At 52.0% G+C, this 19,389-nt stretch overlaps 6 protein-coding genes and 1 non-coding gene across 7 annotated transcripts; 3 read left to right on the top strand and 4 right to left on the bottom strand.

Moving 5' to 3' along the window:
- Positions 1-5: 5 nt before the first annotated feature.
- On the bottom strand, positions 6-818 carry B0H65DRAFT_574903 (uncharacterized protein; the record flags this gene model as incomplete). Its single annotated transcript, XM_062830599.1, has 3 exons — positions 6-153; positions 231-385; positions 525-818. 3 exons carry the CDS (start codon positions 816-818, stop codon positions 6-8), a joined length of 597 nt encoding a protein of 198 aa, XP_062682309.1.
- A 520-nt stretch (positions 819-1,338) lies between these two features.
- Positions 1,339-2,137, bottom strand: B0H65DRAFT_574900 (uncharacterized protein; the record flags this gene model as incomplete). Its single annotated transcript, XM_062830598.1, has 3 exons — positions 1,339-1,480; positions 1,548-1,729; positions 1,820-2,137. 3 exons carry the CDS (start codon positions 2,135-2,137, stop codon positions 1,339-1,341), a joined length of 642 nt encoding a protein of 213 aa, XP_062682308.1.
- Positions 2,138-3,159: 1,022 nt separating this feature from the next.
- Positions 3,160-4,228, top strand: B0H65DRAFT_589263 (uncharacterized protein; the record flags this gene model as incomplete). Its single annotated transcript, XM_062831027.1, has 3 exons — positions 3,160-3,594; positions 3,654-3,817; positions 3,913-4,228. The coding sequence occupies 3 exons, from the start codon at positions 3,160-3,162 to the stop codon at positions 4,049-4,051; spliced, it is 738 nt and encodes a 245-aa protein (XP_062682307.1). The 3' UTR covers positions 4,052-4,228.
- A 373-nt stretch (positions 4,229-4,601) lies between these two features.
- On the bottom strand, positions 4,602-12,601 carry B0H65DRAFT_525798 (P-loop containing nucleoside triphosphate hydrolase protein). Its single transcript, XM_062828843.1, has 6 exons — positions 10,857-12,601; positions 9,349-10,794; positions 8,894-9,230; positions 8,113-8,837; positions 7,150-8,055; positions 4,602-7,085 (listed from the first exon to the last, which is right to left on the bottom strand). Exons 1-6 carry the CDS (start codon positions 12,358-12,360, stop codon positions 5,059-5,061), a joined length of 6,945 nt encoding a protein of 2,314 aa, XP_062682306.1. The 5' UTR covers positions 12,361-12,601; the 3' UTR covers positions 4,602-5,058.
- Positions 12,602-13,345: 744 nt separating this feature from the next.
- On the top strand, positions 13,346-15,760 carry B0H65DRAFT_539900 (uncharacterized protein; the record flags this gene model as incomplete). The annotated part of the gene is made up of 2 exons (XM_062829131.1): positions 13,346-13,919; positions 14,076-15,760. The coding sequence occupies exons 1-2, from the start codon at positions 13,649-13,651 to the stop codon at positions 15,758-15,760; spliced, it is 1,956 nt and encodes a 651-aa protein (XP_062682305.1). The 5' UTR covers positions 13,346-13,648.
- Positions 15,761-16,206: 446 nt separating this feature from the next.
- On the top strand, positions 16,207-16,292 carry B0H65DRAFT_t260. Its single transcript has one exon. It is a non-coding gene; the product is annotated as a tRNA-Arg (tRNA).
- Positions 16,293-16,527: 235 nt separating this feature from the next.
- Positions 16,528-19,164, bottom strand: B0H65DRAFT_211968 (heterokaryon incompatibility protein-domain-containing protein). The gene is made up of 2 exons (XM_062821944.1): positions 18,707-19,164; positions 16,528-18,641 (listed from the first exon to the last, which is right to left on the bottom strand). Exons 1-2 carry the CDS (start codon positions 19,026-19,028, stop codon positions 16,783-16,785), a joined length of 2,181 nt encoding a protein of 726 aa, XP_062682304.1. The 5' UTR covers positions 19,029-19,164; the 3' UTR covers positions 16,528-16,782.
- Positions 19,165-19,389: the final 225 nt, after the last annotated feature.

Genomic DNA, 19,389 nt, shown 5'->3' with positions numbered 1-19,389 from the left:
CTCCCTCAGGGCCAGGCAAAGTCACCCGGATTCTTAGCGATCATCACACCAACTTTGGTTCCCGTCACGTCGTCATCCATAAGACCCGTCACCGTCCCGTTCAGTTGAGTGCACCTGTCCATGACCACAGCAGCGGTTTGGGCAATGTTCTGACTATATAGTTGCACACCTCGTTGTCAGCGATACGAGTCAAAGGTAATACGTCTAGGCAAGTAAGGTAGCCGACATACCATGTTCCGCGCTTATTTGCATCCTCAGATGCATAGCCACGGCCCTGCGGCATCAACCACGCAGTCCGGAACGCATCGTAAACCAACGTTGTAAGATTAGAGCCGCCAATAAGGCCGCTGGCGTGAGTGGTCTTTTCGGGGGCTGGGCAGGGTACCTGGCCCATGGAGGCAAATTTGTAGATGATAGTTGCTATGTCAATTGCCTAGGGAGGTAAAACCCCATCCGGGGTTGGAGAGTTAACTTTTGTGCAGTTTATCAGGGGATAAGTATGGAAGAAAAAAAAAAGAACTCACCTGCGCTGAAACATCGGGTGTCCAGTCAGTTAGGCACTCCACCGTATAGTTGAAGTCCACGCGTTTATCAAGAGTAGCGGGTGCACTGCCGGAGTCCATCGAATCCAAAAAGGCTTGCACTGCCTCCTCCGGAGAAAGAGCGGTCTCAGGGTTTGCGATGATGGAGTCCACCCAAGCGGAGAAAGAGAACCGAGTATCGCCAGTGGCTTCGGCGGCGGTAGTAGGGGCCGCGATGGCCCCCTGAGAGATAAAAAGGCCAAAGGCTACCGTCAGGAAAAGGGCGAAGTTGACCATCTTGGGTACCGTGTGTTCGACAATGCTGGTGGTGCTTGTAGAGTGTCAGGCATGAGGCGGAGAAGTTGAAGAGAGGAAGGAATAGGTAGCGGAAGCTTGAGATCTAATATACCTATCACTGCAGCACCGACGAGGATAAAATAATGGGGTTAGTGGTTGTTTGACTGTTGGAAGCCAACCGCTGTTAGGCCGTGTTTGCCTTTCCTGTCATGTCCAGACGGAACTCGGAAACAAACCGAGTGGCAGTTGGAAAGTTTGTGAAACATGGCGGCACAATTGATGGAATGTGTGGGATTTGTTTATGGGTCGGCTTGAAATGGTGGTTGAGATGGGTGAAAACCATAAGATAGCGGAGGGAGAGGTTGACCGCTGAGGTGACTACAAAGACTTTCGCGGGCGAGAACAAGACATGGCTGGGAAAGAACGTTCGAAAGCAGGTAGAGTGAGGAAGAAGCGGAAATATATAGACGAGGTAAGAGGTACCTACCTCTATGTATCTTCTCCTTTAGCTACCTACTCCTTAGGCAAGATCTCCCGAGTAGCGGGAGATTGATACACCGGCTTTAGTACCCGTCAGGTCATAACCCCTAGCACCCGTCACCATCCCGTTCGGTTGAGTACAAGTGTCCATAATGGCGCCCGCAGTTTGGGCAATGCTCTGGCTATATTCGGAGCTTGTGGTCAGCGATTACTTTTATCTTAAAGAGTAGTTCCCAGGATAAGACTTACCAAGTCCCCCACTTTGTCGGATCCGTATACCCATAACCATAGGGCCCCAACATCGCAGACCCAAACAAGCAATAAACCAAGGTTGAAATGCCACTCCCGTTAGTGCTAGTTTTCTTATGAGCTATGCAGGGGACTTGGCCGGCTGCGGCCATGTAGTTGATGCAAACGACAGCGTCGACGGCCTGGTTTAGTGGTACTAGGAGTCAGTTTCCTTCATGTTTCCCTTGTATACCTATTCGAGTCATCTTGACTTTCTCTCGAGAGAAACGGACCTTTGCCTGGTTACTGCCGCCCCAATTCGTGCAGTCTACCTGGGAATCCCTCCGCTTCTCGTGCACAGGTTCAACTGCTCCCAAAGAAGGGGCATTGGTTGTGGTGCTGTTGACCGAATCAAGGTAGGCTTGCCATGCCTCCTGAGGGGACAAGGCGGTGTCGGGGTTGGCGATGATGGTGTCCACCCATTCAGTGAAGGACAAGCGTTCTGCGACTGCGGATTTGGACCTGGTAGCAGTCACGGTGGCGGGAGCGGCGAGGGCTTGTGAGCTGACGAGGCCGAGGGCAAGGAGGGAAAGAGTGGCGAAGTTGACCATGTTGATGATTGTATTTGCTGGAGACAGGATGTAAAGGTGTATCGGTAGGTAGGTAGGTTTGAGTGAGACTGAACAGAGGTCTGGGAACGGGGCTGTCAGTAAACACTTGATCGGGTGGTAATAGCTTGGACTCATGAAGGGTTCATGATCTCTTATACAGTCGTTGAAAGGGACTGTATGGAGGTTGGTAGTTTGTATCGGCTCCTGATCCGGTCCTACTTGCGAGTCTGGGGTCGAACTTGTTAGGTAGACGACGGATTGGAAGTATTGAAACATGTTGGTTCAGTTGGCAAGGCCTTGGAGATTTGGAAAAACGAAAGTGACTCGATGTTCGTTCCTGATTCGATTTTCCCTTACCATCTCCTCAAGTATTGCCAGCTGATTAAAGAACGTTCCAAGTTCGCCATCTCGAAACTTGACTATGGCAAAGTGCGGACTACTAGAACCACTGTCTTATGTGCGTTGGGTAGGGAGTAACGGCCTCCTAACGAGATTGCCTTAAATCCCACGATACTACGTTGATCTGGGGTGCATGTTCGTTAGGATTGAAGAAGTTTAGGGGAAGTAAACAGGGGGCATGGGTACTCCCATCGCTTCATTGGTCCGAAACGATCAAGACTTTAACGACCTCATGGAGTTTCTGCAAACAATATCAGGAAAAGCAATTTCTGTCACGTCCAACACCAACCAACAGACGGATTGTAGGGCCGACCCGATGAGTTTGTGGTTATTGCAGTTGGCGGCCAGCACAGTTATCAACCACAGATGTAACATCATCACCTCATGTGTGGGGATTGATGGACTGATGGTAGACAACGGCATTGTTTGTCTTGGATCAGGCGTAGACCGGGCCTAGAGGTAGGACTCGGAGGCGTCAAGGGCGCGGTGAAGATGGCGTGGGGGAATGTTTTTGCCACTGGAACAGGTTGGTTCGAGCTCGTCGGAGACATGTTGGCCGAGTAGAAGTCATGAGCTGGGCGTCAAGAAAAGGACGGAAGTGTGAATATGGAAGAGATATAAAGATGGGAGGCACAGTCGCTTCAAAGCTGAACACTCCCACCACAAGTCAATCAATCCATCGCCAGAGTCAGTTCCCTCTTCCACATACGGACAGCACCACGCCCAAACTACTTCTTCAAGTTTCTCTCGCTCTTTCCAAGATAGTTAACTTCCCCCGCCTCTCCACCCTCCCCCTTGTGGCTTTGGGAGTCCTCACCTCCCAGGTCACCGCAGAACCTGCCGTTGCCGAAGTGGCCGAAGTCACCACCCGCTTCTGGTTCTCCGAATGGGTAGACTCCATCATCGCTGACCCGTCCACCGCTCTGTCTCCTCAGGAAGCCGTGCAGGCGTATCTTGATACCGCAAATGCTACTTTGCCGGCTACTTCTGGTGCCGAGAAGCGCGGTTGGGATGCCCAAGTAATTTGTGATGCAAATGATGGTAGAGACAGAGTTAAGGTCAGTTCGAAACTCCTATCCACTACGCAAGTATCTTTATAAATACTAACATGTTGTAGGTCGCCGACGCCGTCTTTTGCATCAACTACCATGCCGGCGCGGGCCAAGTGGCGTGCCCCGGTCGGCTGATAACCAATGGGCCCTGGCCCCAAAGGGTCTGGTGCAATTGGCATGGCGCGTTGTTTTGGCCGGACAATAATGATGTTAGCACGTATCCTACTTGGTATGTTATAATGCCCGTTTATCCCACCGCGAAGGGAGTCCCGTATCGTTCATCTGCCTAAGATGCTTTACTGACCGAGTGTTCACCAAATACAGCCAGGCCATTGCCCAGATGTACGGGGTCATTATGGACACATGCACCACGCCTGATGGGACGGTGGGGGGTTATAGGTTGAAGGACCTGACGGGTACTAAGACCGGGGGCTATCTTGGCTACACGCACTTTTCATTCTAAGTCAATCGTTGAACGCGACCCTTCGGTTTCTACCTGTAGGTTGGCTCGGTAAGCCGGACGGGACGGTAGAGGGATATCGTCAGACGACTCTGAACGGGATCAACAACGGTGTTTGAATTGGTAGCAACCAAGGCCTCAAATAAGGTCGGACATTTTATACCCGGAGCTCACTTTGCGAACACGGAAAGGTTGAACGAGATGGGAGCCTATGATGATGTGTTGCAGATTCCCTTGCTGTCTTCTAGCGGGCTGGGGGGACCAGCGTCGTTGGTTGGACGTGAGACTGCCAGTTGATGATGGATTGGAATATCACCACATGTTCTGTTAGCAAATGAATTCTATACTCATACTGTACAGGCAGCAGCACTAACACTTACATGCGATGCAGAATATCACCATGAAAGTGGGGGCCACAGCACGTTACAGCGGCTTTCCCACTGTAAGTCGCTGTACAGCCGCTGGACCATCGCCGTCATCTTCCGGTGTCCCGTTTTCGCGAGAACGCCATGTTGGCACAAAATTCTTGGACCAATTTGCAAGAGGAAAATATGCAGAATGAGATAAATGCGTGTAGAAACATGTGATTACAGAGCGTTTATCCTTCCATCGAACAATGATAGCATCAAAAACAACCTGAAATGTCGTCAAGCAATCGAGTGTCCAGCCAGCCTCCCGCGGCCCTGGCCCCTCTGCCCTTCCCAAGCCACCCATCTTCGGTGGATGTGGGGCCACAGCACGTTACAGCGGCTCTCCCACTGTAAGTCGCTGTGCAGCCGCTGGACCATAGCCGGCATCTTTGTCCCGTCTTTAGAGGTACGAAAACGCCATGTTCGCACAACAATCTCGGACCACCTTGTGACAAGAATTGAGGCAGGATGAAGAGAAAAAAGCATAAATTCTTGTGAAGAGCAGATCAACACTCCGCCCATTCAATGAAAATAGCACAAAAACTCTCTGGAAGGTCGTCAACCAATCGAGTGTCCAACCCGCTCCAGGCGGCCCTCCCTTCACAGCTTCCCGAACGCCTCATCCCCCACAAAATGCGCACCGCCCGCACACCGATACCCTCTATCCTGCCTAATCCAAGCAAACCCAGCCGGGCAAATCCCCATCATCTGCAGCTTCTTCTTCATCTCCTCCACCACCTTCCTCTTCCTCTCTTCCTCCAGCAGCTTCTTGACAATCTTATCCCTGGCCGCATCCTTAGCCTTCTTCGCTGCCTCTTTCAGTTTCCTGTACTCCTCCTCCTTCTCTTGCTCTGACTGACGATCCCTTTGGAGCTGTTCCCAGACAGTGTCACTCACTCCCGCGTCTCGCTTTGCTGCATACCTTGAGTCTGACGTATCGACGGCCTGTTCCTTGAGCTCAACCGGTGGAGGTGCTGACTCATCATCATCATCTTCTTCTTCTTCTTCCTCTGAGAAGACCTCCTCGACAACACGGGCTTGTTCTTGTGCGAAGGAAGTAACTTTCGCCGTGGAAGTGTTGAACGAGGCCTGTTGCTGTTGCGGCGGCGCTTGGAAGAATTGCGGCATCCCGCTTGGGAAACCGTTTGGCGTGGCTGCCTCCGCTGCAGCTTTGCCCCGCGAGGCACGTTCAAGAACCATCGCTTCAAGTTCTTGCCTGATGATATCTTCAGTGAGAACAATGCGTCCCTTGCTCAGGCCCTCTTGATCTCGCATGACCTGGTTGAACATGTTCTTGGCCAGACTTTGGACGTCCCGTGCGCTAGCCCAGTTGTCTTGGGCGGAGAGCTGCTTGAAGTAGGACACCAGTAGTTTTTTGAAGCCGGAGCTGGGTGTTCTGAGACCGAGGATGTCCAGCTCTATACTCTTTTCCTTGAGAGTGTTGTGGTTTTCCTCAAGCCTTTTGCGCAGCAGCTCGACGCACTCTTCTGGCGACAGGGCTCGGAAGTTGATCACCTCTGGGAAACGAGACGTTAGACCGCTGTTGACCGACATCAGACGGTTGATATCCGCCTCGTAGCCGGCAAGAATAATGATCAACTTCTTGTTGTATCGCTCCTTTGTGCACGAATCCACCAGTTCATCAATGGCCTCCTTGGCGAAATGTCCGTCAGCCAGTCTGTACGCCTCATCGATGAAGAGGACCCTGCCCAGCGCCTTGTCCAGTTGAGCTCTGACCAGAGGCCCGGTATGCCCGACATACTTGCCAATCATCTCGCTTGCGGAACATTCCTCCACCTCCGCAGTAGACAAAAAGCCCATATCATAGAACACCTGGCCCATCTTTTTGGCTGTAGTGGTCTTGCCGGTAGCCGGAGGCCCTCTGAAGAGGAAGTTGAACGGAATGTTCTCCTTCGGATCCATGCCAATGGACTTAAACGTCCGCACGGTTTCCTGGTAGCCCTCCAGCAGAGCAATGACCTCTTCAGAGCCAACTGAACCCTCAAAGAGTTTCCGGACGTTGGTGCCAGATTTTGTGGCCCTGTCAAAATCTCCATCAAAGTCCTGTGGCTCGAAGAGCGTTTCGGACTGCGCCTTTCCTTTGGCAAGACGCTGCTGATGACGGGCCTTTGCATCATTGAGCAGGATATCAACCTCACCAGCATTGCCAAAGTTTGGCCGGTTGCGAGCCCGCTTCAGCATTTCCATTGCGACGACGGCCGCTCCGGCAGTAGCCTGATACCCCTGTTGATTTATCTTGAGATCAAAGATCTTCTGGAGCTCATCATCAGAGAAGTCTTCAAAGTTGAACCCTGAAGCAATAGGAAATCGGCGGGCGAGTCCTGGGTTGACGTTATGGAACATAGTCTCCATTTGGTCCTTGTATCCGAGGAGTAGAACGCATCGGTCGTCGCCAGGTACGCTCTGGACTTCCGCCACAATTGTGTCTATGACGGCCGTCTTGTAAGGGTCCGAAGTTGATCCTGGAGTACCTCCCCCGCCGTAGAGACCATAGGCCTCATCGATGACAAGGACCTTGCCCAGACTCGCAGCAAGAATGCCTTTCGTCTGCTGTTCAGACTGGCCGAGAACAGCACCAACAAAGTCCGATGGGTTCTTCACAACCACTAGAGCATAGAATGTTAGCACTAGTCGCAATGGCTAAATCAAAGAGTTTGAGGGACACCTTACCTTCGCCTTTCGACAGCATCCCAAGTGCCACCAGGATTTCTCCGTACAGCTTCGCCACCGTTGTTTTTCCTGTTCCCGGGTTTCCAAGGAAGACCTTATTGAGCGAGTATTGGATGAGCGGCTGCTCAGCCAACTCCCTCCTGTAGTTCGCTTGGATGCTGTCGACCAGGGACTTGACTGATTCCTTGACAGATGAAAGTCCGATCAGTTGCTGCAGTTTCTTCCAGGCCTGGCACTTCTGGAGAGCTTCAGTCGGCTCAGGACCTATAAGATCCTCCTTGGTAAAGAACAGATCGTCAATGTCCGGTTTCTTGGCTTTGCGTTCCCGCCTTATCCTGTTTGCCTGTCGTGTGGAGATGATGTCCAACGTGTTCTCGACCGTCCGTGCATTTCCGAAGCCTTCTTTGCCGCGACCATAGCCGATTCTCCTGGAAATTATGCGACAATAAAGCCCATGGAGGCCATCCTCGCAGTACATGGCGTCTTTGTACTTTTCGTTGACCTTGAGTTTGAAGATTCTGAGTAGTTCGTCATCCGTATAGTCCTCGAACTTCATCTCGACCGGGAACCGACTGGGAAGGCCTGGGTTGTGGGCATAGAAGCTCTCCATCTGCTTGTTGTAACCGGCAAGCACGAAGACAACTTTGCCCCTTAGGTTTTCAATCTCGGCTAGGAGATAGTCCAACACGCTCCCGCCGCCAGGGTTGTTACCAGATGTGAGCTGGTACGCCTCATCGATGAAGAGTACTCCTCCACCTTCGTTGAGAATCTCCTCAATCAGCTTCTTGCAGCCATTTATCCCTATATTCGCCAACCCTGCGCCTGTGGTTTCCTTGAAACAATGTCCAGGAATTACCCCCACCTCGCACAAGAACTTGGCGTAGAGTCGCGCAACAGTAGTTTTTCCTTGAGAAGATTGTTAGATCGCGTATAACTTGAGTTTAGAAACAGTACAACACTCACCTGTGCCGGGATTTCCCAGCATGGAGCAGCTATAGCGTTCCTTACTGAGTGAGATGCCCTGACGAACGGCCGTATCAACCTTGGACTTGATGTCGAGGAACTTCTGCTTGACCTCTTCCAGCCCTATCATGGACATGAGCGTATCCATTGGCTTGCTGGATGCCCGTTCAAACTTCTTGAGATAGTTCCACTCCCCCTCAGCGGTATCAGGAAGGTCACCAAGCGGATCTTGCGGATCAGCGTTTTGTCCCGCGTTGGTCTCCTGCTCCGCCCGACGTTTGGCCTTCTCAGCAACCCGGCGACTTATCTCGGCCTGTTGTTTTGCTTGTTCCTGTACCCGTACCTGGGCATCTTTGAGGGCTGCAAGCTCCTGGCGGCGCTGTTCCAGAGTCTGTTCTCTGCTCTGCTGGTCTGACAGATACTGGTTGACCCGGCGTAGATGGTCAATCTCGTCATCCACCTCTTGGAGGCTCCTGCGGTGGGCTTCTTCCCTGAGCAAGCGATCTTCTTCCAGCTGGAGGTCTCTCTTCATCCGTCGCTCCTGCTCTTTGTCCTCCCTGACGCACTCACGGCAGTTATCATTCTGTCTGTCACAGCTAACCTTGAGCTTGTGATTCCTCTCGCACGTCTGCGCAATCATTTCATGGCATGGAGCTTGGCTGTGATCAACGACACGATGGCAACGGGATTTGCACTTGTGCTTTCCGCATTTGAGCAATGCGTCACTAGCAATACAGTTAGCATGATGACGCGATCAACGTATCCGAAGAGCAACACTTACCACGGCTCTGTACATCCTCCATCCGGACAGAACATCAAGAAATCGATGGGCTCCTTCAAAAGAGCAGTCTTATCGGGGTGCTTTTCACACCTGACAGGAAGACCATCGTATAGATGTTTGCGGCTTTCCATCAGTTCAAAGAACGGTCGCCAAGTCGGCCCACCCTTCTTGCTGCTCATGAAGGTGCCCATGTTTCCGATCATCACCAGGCAGTTCCTTGCTCTGGTCACAAGAACATTCAGACGCTCTGGGGCTGACATAAAACCAATATCACCTGATTTATTGCTCCGTGTGAGCGAAGCGATGACGATATCGTTCTCTTCACCCTGGTAATTATCTACTCCGCTGTTAGCAGTTGCAAAGCTTGTGTATGGAATATGATGGCAGCGAAGAGGAACGTTCCATGTCTTTTACTGTCTCAATTCCTCCGCAGTGAAATACCGGAAACCACTCACCAATTGTGGACACACGAAGCGGCTTCTGGTCAACCTTGGCGGCCGCTTTACTCAAAAGACCAGCCCTCAAAAGTTCCAATTTGTCCATTTCGCTCAGCGCCGGATCGTGCTGGTTCTCGCGTAACAGATCTTGAAGAACTCGGAGCTGCCCTAGATATGGCGTAAGAATAACAAGTTTGTCAGCAGGGTAGCCTTGCTGGCCGAAGAACTTGATGCACTCTAGCACCATTTGAGCTTCAAACGTATTCTTCTTGCTTTCTTTCGCTCCGGGATCGCGGCGTTCCTTGAGGGCCTTGTCAGTGTCTTCCAACTTCCCGTGATTGATGAATACAACGTGGTCTTGAAGCCCGCGGATCCGCGGTCTGCCGCTTGTCTTGGGGCCATCAAGTAGATCCGGATAGGTCAACACGCGCGGTATCATGGAGATCTCCGGGACCATGCGATGTTGCTTCTGAAGTGTAGTGTGAGGGGCCCCCTGCATAATGAGCCGTTCGAACAATGACCGGTTCAGATCAAAGCCGTCACCCTGATCCACGGAAAGGGCGTAGTTATTGATTTTGGGTCTGAGTTGCTTATGGTCACCAATGAGAATCAGCTGCTTCACTGACGGGGCAAGTGCAGTGAGTACGTGACTCTCCAAGATCTCGCCTGCTTCCTCGACGAGAATCACATCAGGTGCTGCGGCCCGGATGAGACTCGTATGCTTGGCAGCGCCCGTGGTGGTACAGCCAATAACTCGCTTCTGGCGCATGGTATGTGTATCCGCGTCATTAAACTGGGCGTCAATCCTGCTCTGGGTCTCGTTGTATTGCCGCGCAAGCTCCTCAATGGTCGCCAGGCGCTCTTCGATCAGTTCTTTGGTCCACCTATCCAGGTGGCTTTGTCGCTCAGGGAGGGACATTCGCCAAGCAGAGTGTGAAGTCTCGGGAATCTGCGTCTTAAAGACTCCGGGGTCCTCTCCTTTGACCCACCGCTGAAAGAGATAGTCCGGTCCTACCCGCTTTCCCTTTTTCCCTGTACGCATCCAGCCACTGTTGTTGGTGGGAACAAGAAGAGCTTCATAGAAGGGGTGTGGGTCGTCTAGGAATTCAAGGAACTCGGATACCTCAGCCCAACCAGCGTTAACCTTCCCATAGGTTCCAAAGGCCGTTTGAAGCTCCTGGGCGGAAGATGCGGCTTTTTGCCTTAGGAGATCGATCATCGTCCAAGCATCTCTTGTACGCCGGTAACCACCCTTTTGTTCGGAAAGAACGAGTGGAAGCGTTCTGAGTGTGGACTTGGCCTTGGCACCCATGCGCACAACATCCTGCTGCGGGATGCCGACGTCAAGTAGATCCTCTAGGAATTGGTCAAGGGCATGGTTTGTGTAGCTGAGGACCAGAATGCGTTGCCCAGCTTTATGCAGGTGTTTGGCAATTTGTGCACCAATAAACGACTTCCCCGTACCTGTGTAAAGCTTCAGCACATGTCTTTGTCAAACGGTAGCTCTTTTATCGAGGCAAACTTACCTGGAGGACCCTGAATGAGCGTTATTGGCTTGGTCAAAGCATGGAGTATCGAGTCAAGCTGTGCTAGGTCGACAGTAATGGATTCCTCTATGCGCACAGCTTCAACGTTGCCCAGTATCATTCCCGATCGTGCTGACTTGAGTGCCGATACAAAAGTCTGCAGTTTCGGTACCCCGGCGAAGGCCAAGCTAGCGCCTGATGGATTGATGAGAAGATCTTGCAAAGGAAGCTCTGTGATCGCTTGCAAGCCAGCTAAGACAGGCTCGTAGGCAAACACGGGCGTGTTCACCAAGGTAAACCGAACAAAGTCCTGGGCGTTTGGCAGTTTAAGCGCTAGCAATGCTCTCTTGAAGTTGCTGGGGTCGGCGAATTGAAGGCATACGATGGGGGGAGACTGAAGGAGGAGCTCATTGCTTCTGTCTCGATCAACAAACGCAAAGGCAATGACTTCTTTCCCTCGAGTCAAAACACCGAATGATTGATGCTTGAGGAAAGTCGGATTGTCCTTGAGGAACTTTTTAAGCTTTTCTGGTTCCATTTTGTTTAGGAACTCCAAGCCGTGGTAACAGCGGACCATGAGGGTGCACGGCTTATATCGCGGCCCTTTGCCAGATGGATTTGCATCCGTGAGTGACAGAGCCACGGGTTGCAGCTTGCCAATGGTGAGTAAAGGCTTCTTTGCCTTTTTGGCGTCCATGGCAACTTGAAGGTCCTCCCGTAGTTCGGCCAGCATGTCCTCCCTTAGCAAACGGAACTGGTTGTCCAGGTGAATAGCCGGGCGTCTGTCCAACGGACTCTCGGCGACCTCAAATGCTGTGCGATAGAAGGGCTGTTGATTCGACAGGAACTCATCGGTAGTAGGATAGATGGCAATCTTCCTGAAGACATCAGAATCATTGTCATGACGTCCTCCCGGACCATTGGCCTGCACGGAAGGCTTGGATGAGGAGCGGAGTTGCAGGACCTTTTCGATGCGATACCCAAGCTCGCGAGCAGAATGGTCTTGTGCTTTTAGGAGGCTTTTGTCCTCAACGATGGCCTGTACCTCCTCCAGCACGTCGACCCCGGCATTTTGAGGGAGTGACAGGAGCTCTAGGGCAAGCCATGCAAATGGGTGGACTCTATCCGGGGGCAGCTGATGGCCGTTGAAGAGTTTCACTAGGGCTTTCCAAAGGGTGGGTGGGTTGGCGATAACGACGAGTAGTTGGGCAAGCAATTCGCCATCAGCCAGGGATTTGATGCCGGGGTCGGACAAGAATTCCAAGAACGGGAGGGTGTGTGACAGGATGAAGGATTCAGAGAGGTTACTCCGGACAGAGTTTCGGACTGCATCTAGGCCGGCTGGATGAGAAACGATCATCTCGACGCACGCGCTTGGAGGCTCTTGACACCGTATAGCCTCAAGGAAGAGCTGTGCATCATGAGAGCTGTTGACCGGGCGCTCGCCAAAGACTATGGCCTTGAAAATGGTCTTGAGCCGTGTTTGTCGTAAGTTTGAGGCCATATTGTGCTGGTGCGGATGCCGAAAGGGGGATCACGTGTGGGAGATGGACGTCTTTGGCGGCGTGTTGAAGCAAGTAGACTTGGAATGACGGGAAATGTAGTGTCTGTTCATCCAAATAAGAGTAAAGGGGGAAGTGCTAGAGCTGGAGAGGATAAAACACATGTATGAATAGGGTTGAAGAGGGCCTTAAGGGACTTGAGATGCTCTGTATATCTTCAACAGGAAGGCGTAGTCGTTACCAGCACCGAGAACTGTAATTGGCCTTGCTGAATATGGAAATCCGCCCAACATTCAAGTCCAAGCGAGAGCAAGCAGGAGGCCCAGGCCTCTGTAAACGGTCGAGTGGTATCGAAGTCATGATCATGGTGCCTCGAGCCCCGTATCGGGGGCTTACAGGACGATGATGCATGACGACCAAGACAGCCGACGGAAGGGCAGACTTTCCCGCGAGGATATGATGGCCATCGAATCAGGCTGTGTATACTACAAACGGGCGTTGGTTGAGGATTGGGATGTATCCGATGCGCTGGCGGTTGGCCTCCCGCATGGATGCATGCCGTGCACCACCGTCGTGATTCGTGATCGAGGTATCTGGGGACGTAGAGCGGGAGGACGATAGGACGACGGGACCAACAGGAACATCTCGAGAGGCTGAGCTTTGGAGGCAGTTTCATCAATGGCCGTCAATCTGGCCGCCATGCTGATTGCAAAAGGCCCAGTCGGTCCGGAGGTTGACCAGTGTCTGGAGGCAGACGCGGAGGCAGACGCGGGGGAAGACGGTCGGGCGCCATCAAAACGTGGGGGGCCTGTGCGTCAAGTTAGCCGGTGCGTCCAACCGCTGTGTGACAAGACACCCCACTGTATTTGGCCCCCAGATAGCGGCCCGGTATTGACCTCCAAACCAATTTTAGTGGGTGACGGTCGCCGAATCAGCGGCCCAGGCTAGCGTCGCGAGGCGTTTTCTCTTCTTCCGCAGTCGGTTGGCTGCCGATGGCACATGCAAGTGAACGTCAAAGGAAGGCATCAAACAGAGGCAGACCGGGAGATGATGTCGTGGAGCGCGCACAAGACGGACGGGAGTCATGAGGTTTGATGTCGACGGAGAAGATTGGTGTTGTTAAAAGGAGGAAGGTGGGAAGAGTTTGGAGAAGTGGAAGGAAAGGGGGAGCGTAACAGACACAGCACCCCTTCCTCACTTCGTTCTTTCCTCAGCAACTCAAGTTGCCATCACCAAAGCGCTCATCCATCACTCTTTCCTCATTGACCCAATACCGGTCGAAACGCCATCATGTCTTCCTATTGGGAACGAAAGGCCCAAGCGTACACTTCCCAAGGTAACAAAGGGAATTATTACAACAACAATTCCGGCAAACGAGCTTCCTCCACGCCGGCCACACCACCACCGCCGCTCGGACCACTCATCAAATCCATTCGTGTTAGCGACCTCGACGATGCTTCCACCCAGTACCAACACTCGGCCACCATCGACGGCTGTGAGGCTGTTGCTTCCTTCAACTGGCTAGGCACCAACTTATCTGAGCCTGCTATCTTGATTCCTGGTTAGTACCTTACTCCCAGTCTTTTTTTTCTCTGCCTCCCGCCATCTTGTCCCAAATGCAGCCACCGTCACGGCGCTATCAAAACCACCACTTGCACTAACACTTAGACCCACCTCATTTAAAGGGAAACCCCCCTCTGGACGCCTCCCTCCACAGCCCCTCAGCTCGAACAAGACAGCGGCACCTTCTACCGCGACCGCAACGCCGCTCGGTATCCTTACCATCCCTATGAACCGGCCATCGCCACTTTATTGCAAACCAAGCCTTCGCTCGTCCCTGATCTTGACATTGTAGCATGCGGCAGCACACTCGGCAACCTGCTCCGCTTCGTGCGCGGGCAGGACAAGGCCTTCCGGTTCTTGGTCGAGAAAGTCGGCAACACCATCTTCTTCATCCGCCGGGAGAATTCCCCAAGAGAGAAAATCCCTGATGTCAGAGGCTACGGCCACACCTTTCCAAAAAGGTATACGACCTGGGAAGAGGATGCAAAAGGATCCTGGGCGCATCAGAGGCTGATTACCTACCGGTTTGGTGGGTTGCGGTTTCTGGTGAGGTTCGAGGCCGATGGGTATTTGAGCGAGGATGATTTACCAAAGGCCAGTCCGACCCCAGCCGTTAAGGACAAACCCATCACCAGCATGGAAGAGCTGGAAGCATTAGTCGCAGAGATCGATTTCAATGACGTCTCGGACATCGTGGAATTATTTAAGCCCGTTAAGCCCGGTTACAAGGGCAAGAAGTCAACCACGGCAGACACCCGCTTGAGCGATTCCACGCCATCTTCGTCCCCTCCGCCATCCATCCCCGAATCCACAACACCTCCCCCACCACTCACCATCCGCACCAGCGGCAGCTCCAGCTCCCCATCCCCCATTGTCCCCCAAGCACAAGTCTTTGACCTCAAAACCCGCTCCATCAAGGCTCGTGAGAACAAGAACACCCTCGAGGAGGAACTCCCACGCCTCTGGGTCACGCAGATTCCCAATTTTGTTCTTGCCTACCACACGCGCGGCAGATTCTTCCCCAATGACATTGAGATCCGGGACGTGCGACCCGATGTCAAGCGGTGGGAGAAGGATCGAAGTGATGATAAGATACTAGCAAAGTTGGCGGCGGTGGTGAGGAAGTTGGTAGGGATGGTTGGGGATTTGGAAGAGCAGTGGAATGAGGAAGAAATGGAAAGGAACGGGGAGGAAGTGGAAAATGATGAGGGTAAGGGGGGTGTGCCTTTGGATGTGGAAAGCGAAGAGGACTCTGATGAAGAGGACGAAGAAGGTGCTGAGCATACTGAGAATGATGATGATGATGAGAATGTCCAAAAGGGCAAGGAAGCGAAATCCACAAAAGGAAAGACCAAGACTTCAGACTATGAAGGTGACAAACCAGCCACCAAGACGCCAACATCCGTCCGAATTGAAGTAGTCCACAGATCAGACAACATCGGCACCCTCGAAATCCGACACCAAGGCTGGGAAGAAGCCAAAACCAGAGACAGAGAAGGCGATGGCCGCGACGGCGTACTCTCCTACAAACTCAGGAAAGAATGGATCGCTGCTCAAACGGGTGCCAACAAGGAGAAAGACCCAGGCAATGCTACCTCTGCAAAAGACAGCCCCACAGACGAGAGCGACAATGACCGCAAGTCCGACCGCCGAATAGTGTGTGTTCCTACCCCTTGGCATGACAATGTGGCCGACTACGACAACGACTACGGCTACGACGAGGAGTACGACTACGAAGATCGCTGGCAACGCGATTACGAAGACAGGGACGAAGAGGCCTGGGATTATACGGCTTGCTCGTCGCTTCATTGTGGGAATTGTGGGCGGTGCGATTACTGATTGTTCTTTTTTTGTTTTTTGTTTTTGTTTTTGTTTTTCTGTTTCGTATCTGTCTTTTTTTCCGTCACATCTTTCTTCTCATACATTGCCATTGACGATGTGCTTGATCGCGGGGAGGTGATACGTTGACCGCGAAGATGATCGTGGTTGAGAACTTTGGAAGTCGGACAACGCAGGGCAGGATTTCACGGCGTGTTCGAGAGTGCGGGTATTGTGGTCGTTGTCGTTATTAGTGAATTTTTGTTGGAACTTTCAGGTAAGATTCTGGGTAGCTTCAACAATAATTATTGGTGTGTTCATTACCTATCTTTGCGTCGTTGTGTTGCAAGGTGTCGGTTGTTGTTGTGCGGATGCCTGCGATGTTGTTCTGTTGTGTGCACGCACCCACCTCCAAATTTCCCCATTCATAAGATCTTCTTCCGCACCAACATTTAATAACAACAAGCGGTCCGGTGGCGAAATGGTATCGTGTGGTCCTCCTAATTCCGGGAGGATAAGACTGAGGTTGTGGGTTCGAGTCCCATCCGGATCGTTTCTTTTTTCGTGTTTTTTTTTTCATACAGTGCCTGAGTGCATATGCCTGGGTCTTGATCTGCTTCTTTTTTTTTGTTTTCTGGGGTCTTGCTGACATGGTGATATCGGCAGTTGGTTGCCTTTGTGGGCCTCGTGGAGAGGTGCATATGAGGTGTTGTATGTACCTTGATGGTCTGCCACGATAGTGTTTTATTTCGATGTTTTCTTCAGAATATCTTCATCGTTGCAATTTGTTTGGAGATCTTTTCAATTTGTTGTTGCCGTTCGTTGCTGAGTGCTCGGACAGTCGACACAAGCTACCTGGCATGTTGGCTGTCCTTGACTGTCTGTTCTATCCGTGGATATATCCCGATCCCGTATGATATCCCTTTTGACATCAAATAGGTAATATCCGCCCACATGTAATTATTCTTGTTATTTCCTTTGCTGCCCTTCTCCTACCGGCTCTGAGCTCTGCCCTAGCGCCCCCGAATTCAATAGCCCATCAGCTAGATGATCGTAACAACTTCCTCCTTTGCTTGCGCAAATACCCCAAATCTGTCCTTCCACGATATTTCACCCAGGCGGCGAGGAGGTGCTGTCAGCTGAAGCCTCCCGAACCGCTGATACATGTCTTGGCCCATTTCTTCCTCCGATTGCCCTTTGAACTTCTTCAGCAAGAGAAAAAGCGGATCTTTCTGACCGTTTATTCTCCCAAGGAAAAAGCAGTAAACAATAGGTCGGTCACCACCCGCTTCCACCTCATCCAAAAGCCTCAAGAGATCCGGACATCCGTCATCGACAAGGACGTGCTGATCGAAACGCCCATCCTCAACGCCGAGGTCCAAGTCAAGAATCTCCCATGGAAATCGTAGTGCGCCTACCCGAAGGTTTCTGTCACGCGAATGTGTTACTCTTGCTGGCAAGAGCTGCCCGCGTAGTACCAGCCTCCCTGCGATCAGCTCACCCATCTCATCTGATCCAGCCGGGGTGCAAGAAACATGGAGTACTTCGCACCGAGGTTCGAAGAAGTCCCTCATACCATATCTCTGACCCAGGAATTTCACAGGTCCGTTGACCGAACCCCAAGACCACGTTGGAGCCCGCCATTCACGCGGTCTGTCCATCCATGTCTTGTGTCTCTCATCATCTTTGGCTTCACTGGTCAGGGTGGTCTTGTCATAGTTAACCTTCCAACACAAGTCACGCACCAGGCTGTCTTTCCACAAACCAGCATAATATCCCGTCTCTTGTGCCTTGTCCGCATCAGCATGTAATGCTGCACGTGCAATGCCCATCTCTCTGGCCAGTCCAGAAATGGCAGGAAATAAGTCTTTCTCGAACGTCAACTCCAGTTTCGTGTAGTCATGAACCAGTCGATGCCACACGTATATCTTTCCTTCAAGATCCATTGTTCTCCACACCGACGGGTCGTAGTACGTTTTCGGCGTTTCTTGATGGATGAACCCATGAGATCGGAAATGATCCCCGAACCATGTCCATGGATTTATCTCGCCGGCCTCATCGATAGTACATTGGCACGACGACCACTCCAGACACTCGAAGTAGAGTTCTTGGGGACCAAAGTGCAGGACACGAGGGGAGAGAAAACGTTCTTGGAAAATCCAACCACGCCTGAGGGTGGGGAGCAGTGGAAGATCATTGGCGTATTTGTTTGAATCCCCGCTATGGGCATGAGGAAACGCGCGGCGGACGTAAATTGTCTCTGTTGCATTCCTTGTCATCTGGACATCAGCTACTTCGCAAGAAAAGACTTCGTTGTTGTTGGTATCGACTCTCAAGGCGAATGTTGTAAAGTCGGATGGGAATGAGGCATACAAGCCTCCATAGGCGTCAGTAGAGCCGGTGGCGGACAGGACGAGAAACGAATTATGAAAGATGGACGCCATCTTTCCCGCCTCCTCTCGCCAGTCAAGAAGGGAATCCTGAATGATGCACAAGCTATCAATCCAGATATAGCGGACTCCGAGCCGATGAGTGTATTTGATAGCATCGTTAAGAGTGGGGGGAAGATGGTCGGGCTCAATGCATGTTTTGTGAGACTCGAAGTTATCGACTTGAGTACGGAGGAAGTCACGTTGACCCCAGCAGTAACTCAAGCAGATGTAGGGATCTCTTTCGCCTTGGGATTCGTACAAGCGGAGGGTAGGTTCGGCTGCAGTACCCACGAACACCACCCGCTTGGGTAGAGTGGCGGAGCTTGAGTACGAGTTACAGTTCTGATGAGTGTCCCTGCAATGGTTGATCTGCTGAATCGCCCATAAGAAACTTTCGTCTGAACAAGTGGTCCCTGGGACCTCTTTTCCAAGGGGAAGGAAACGCATGTTTTGCCACATCCACAGACTTCCTATGAGGAACATCAGCTTATACAGTTCAGTTCGTCAAAGAATTACTTTGAACTTGCTGACTTACTTTTCGAACAGAAAAATGATAGCTTGATGGTGGTTCTAACCAGCCATATCTCTACGGCTGATCCTCTGCTACCACCCAGCGAGCCCAGAACGATCATGTCATCAACATCTGTTGTTAGAGGGGATGATGTTCGAGAGAGGTATCTCCTTACACCCGCGCTGAGTATAGAACAAGGCAGGCATTTGCTTGCGTTTGCTTCCATGGCAATTAACGAGCTCCTGAGCGTCGCGGCGGCAGTGTCGAAGCGCGGTGGATGACCACACAGTTCGCAAGGTGGTGATTCCTCCCTCTTGGTAGATGCGAATTTGAAGAACGCCTCCATATTGGTAGATGCGAGTTTGAAGAACGTTGTGATGGAACTAAGGGATTAGGCTTGGACCTGAGCCCAGGCGATGTTTGGTCCGTAAATCCGGATGACAGCGATGAATCTGTCGTTCTCTTGAAATGCGCGCATCGCATCAGTGACGAAGGCGGGGTAAAGCTTTCCCGTTCGGACTGTAACGCTGTCAAGCATTGGACCAAAAGGCGCCCAGCCTGGTCTGCCGGTTTCCGAGGGGCGCAATAGTTCATGTAGCTCTCGGCGAGTGAGGCCGACATGACCGGACATCGAGTAGACGAGAACATCGGACGGGAGCACTTCAGCTGGGCCATCGACGGACCGGGATGGGGTTCATGTCGGACCC

Source organism: Neurospora tetraspora, assembly GCF_033439725.1.
Source record: "Neurospora tetraspora strain CBS 560.94 chromosome Unknown B0H65scaffold_4, whole genome shotgun sequence".
Taxonomy (NCBI): Eukaryota; Fungi; Ascomycota; class Sordariomycetes; order Sordariales; family Sordariaceae; genus Neurospora; species Neurospora tetraspora.
This window is presented reverse-complemented; position numbering and strand designations above follow the sequence as displayed.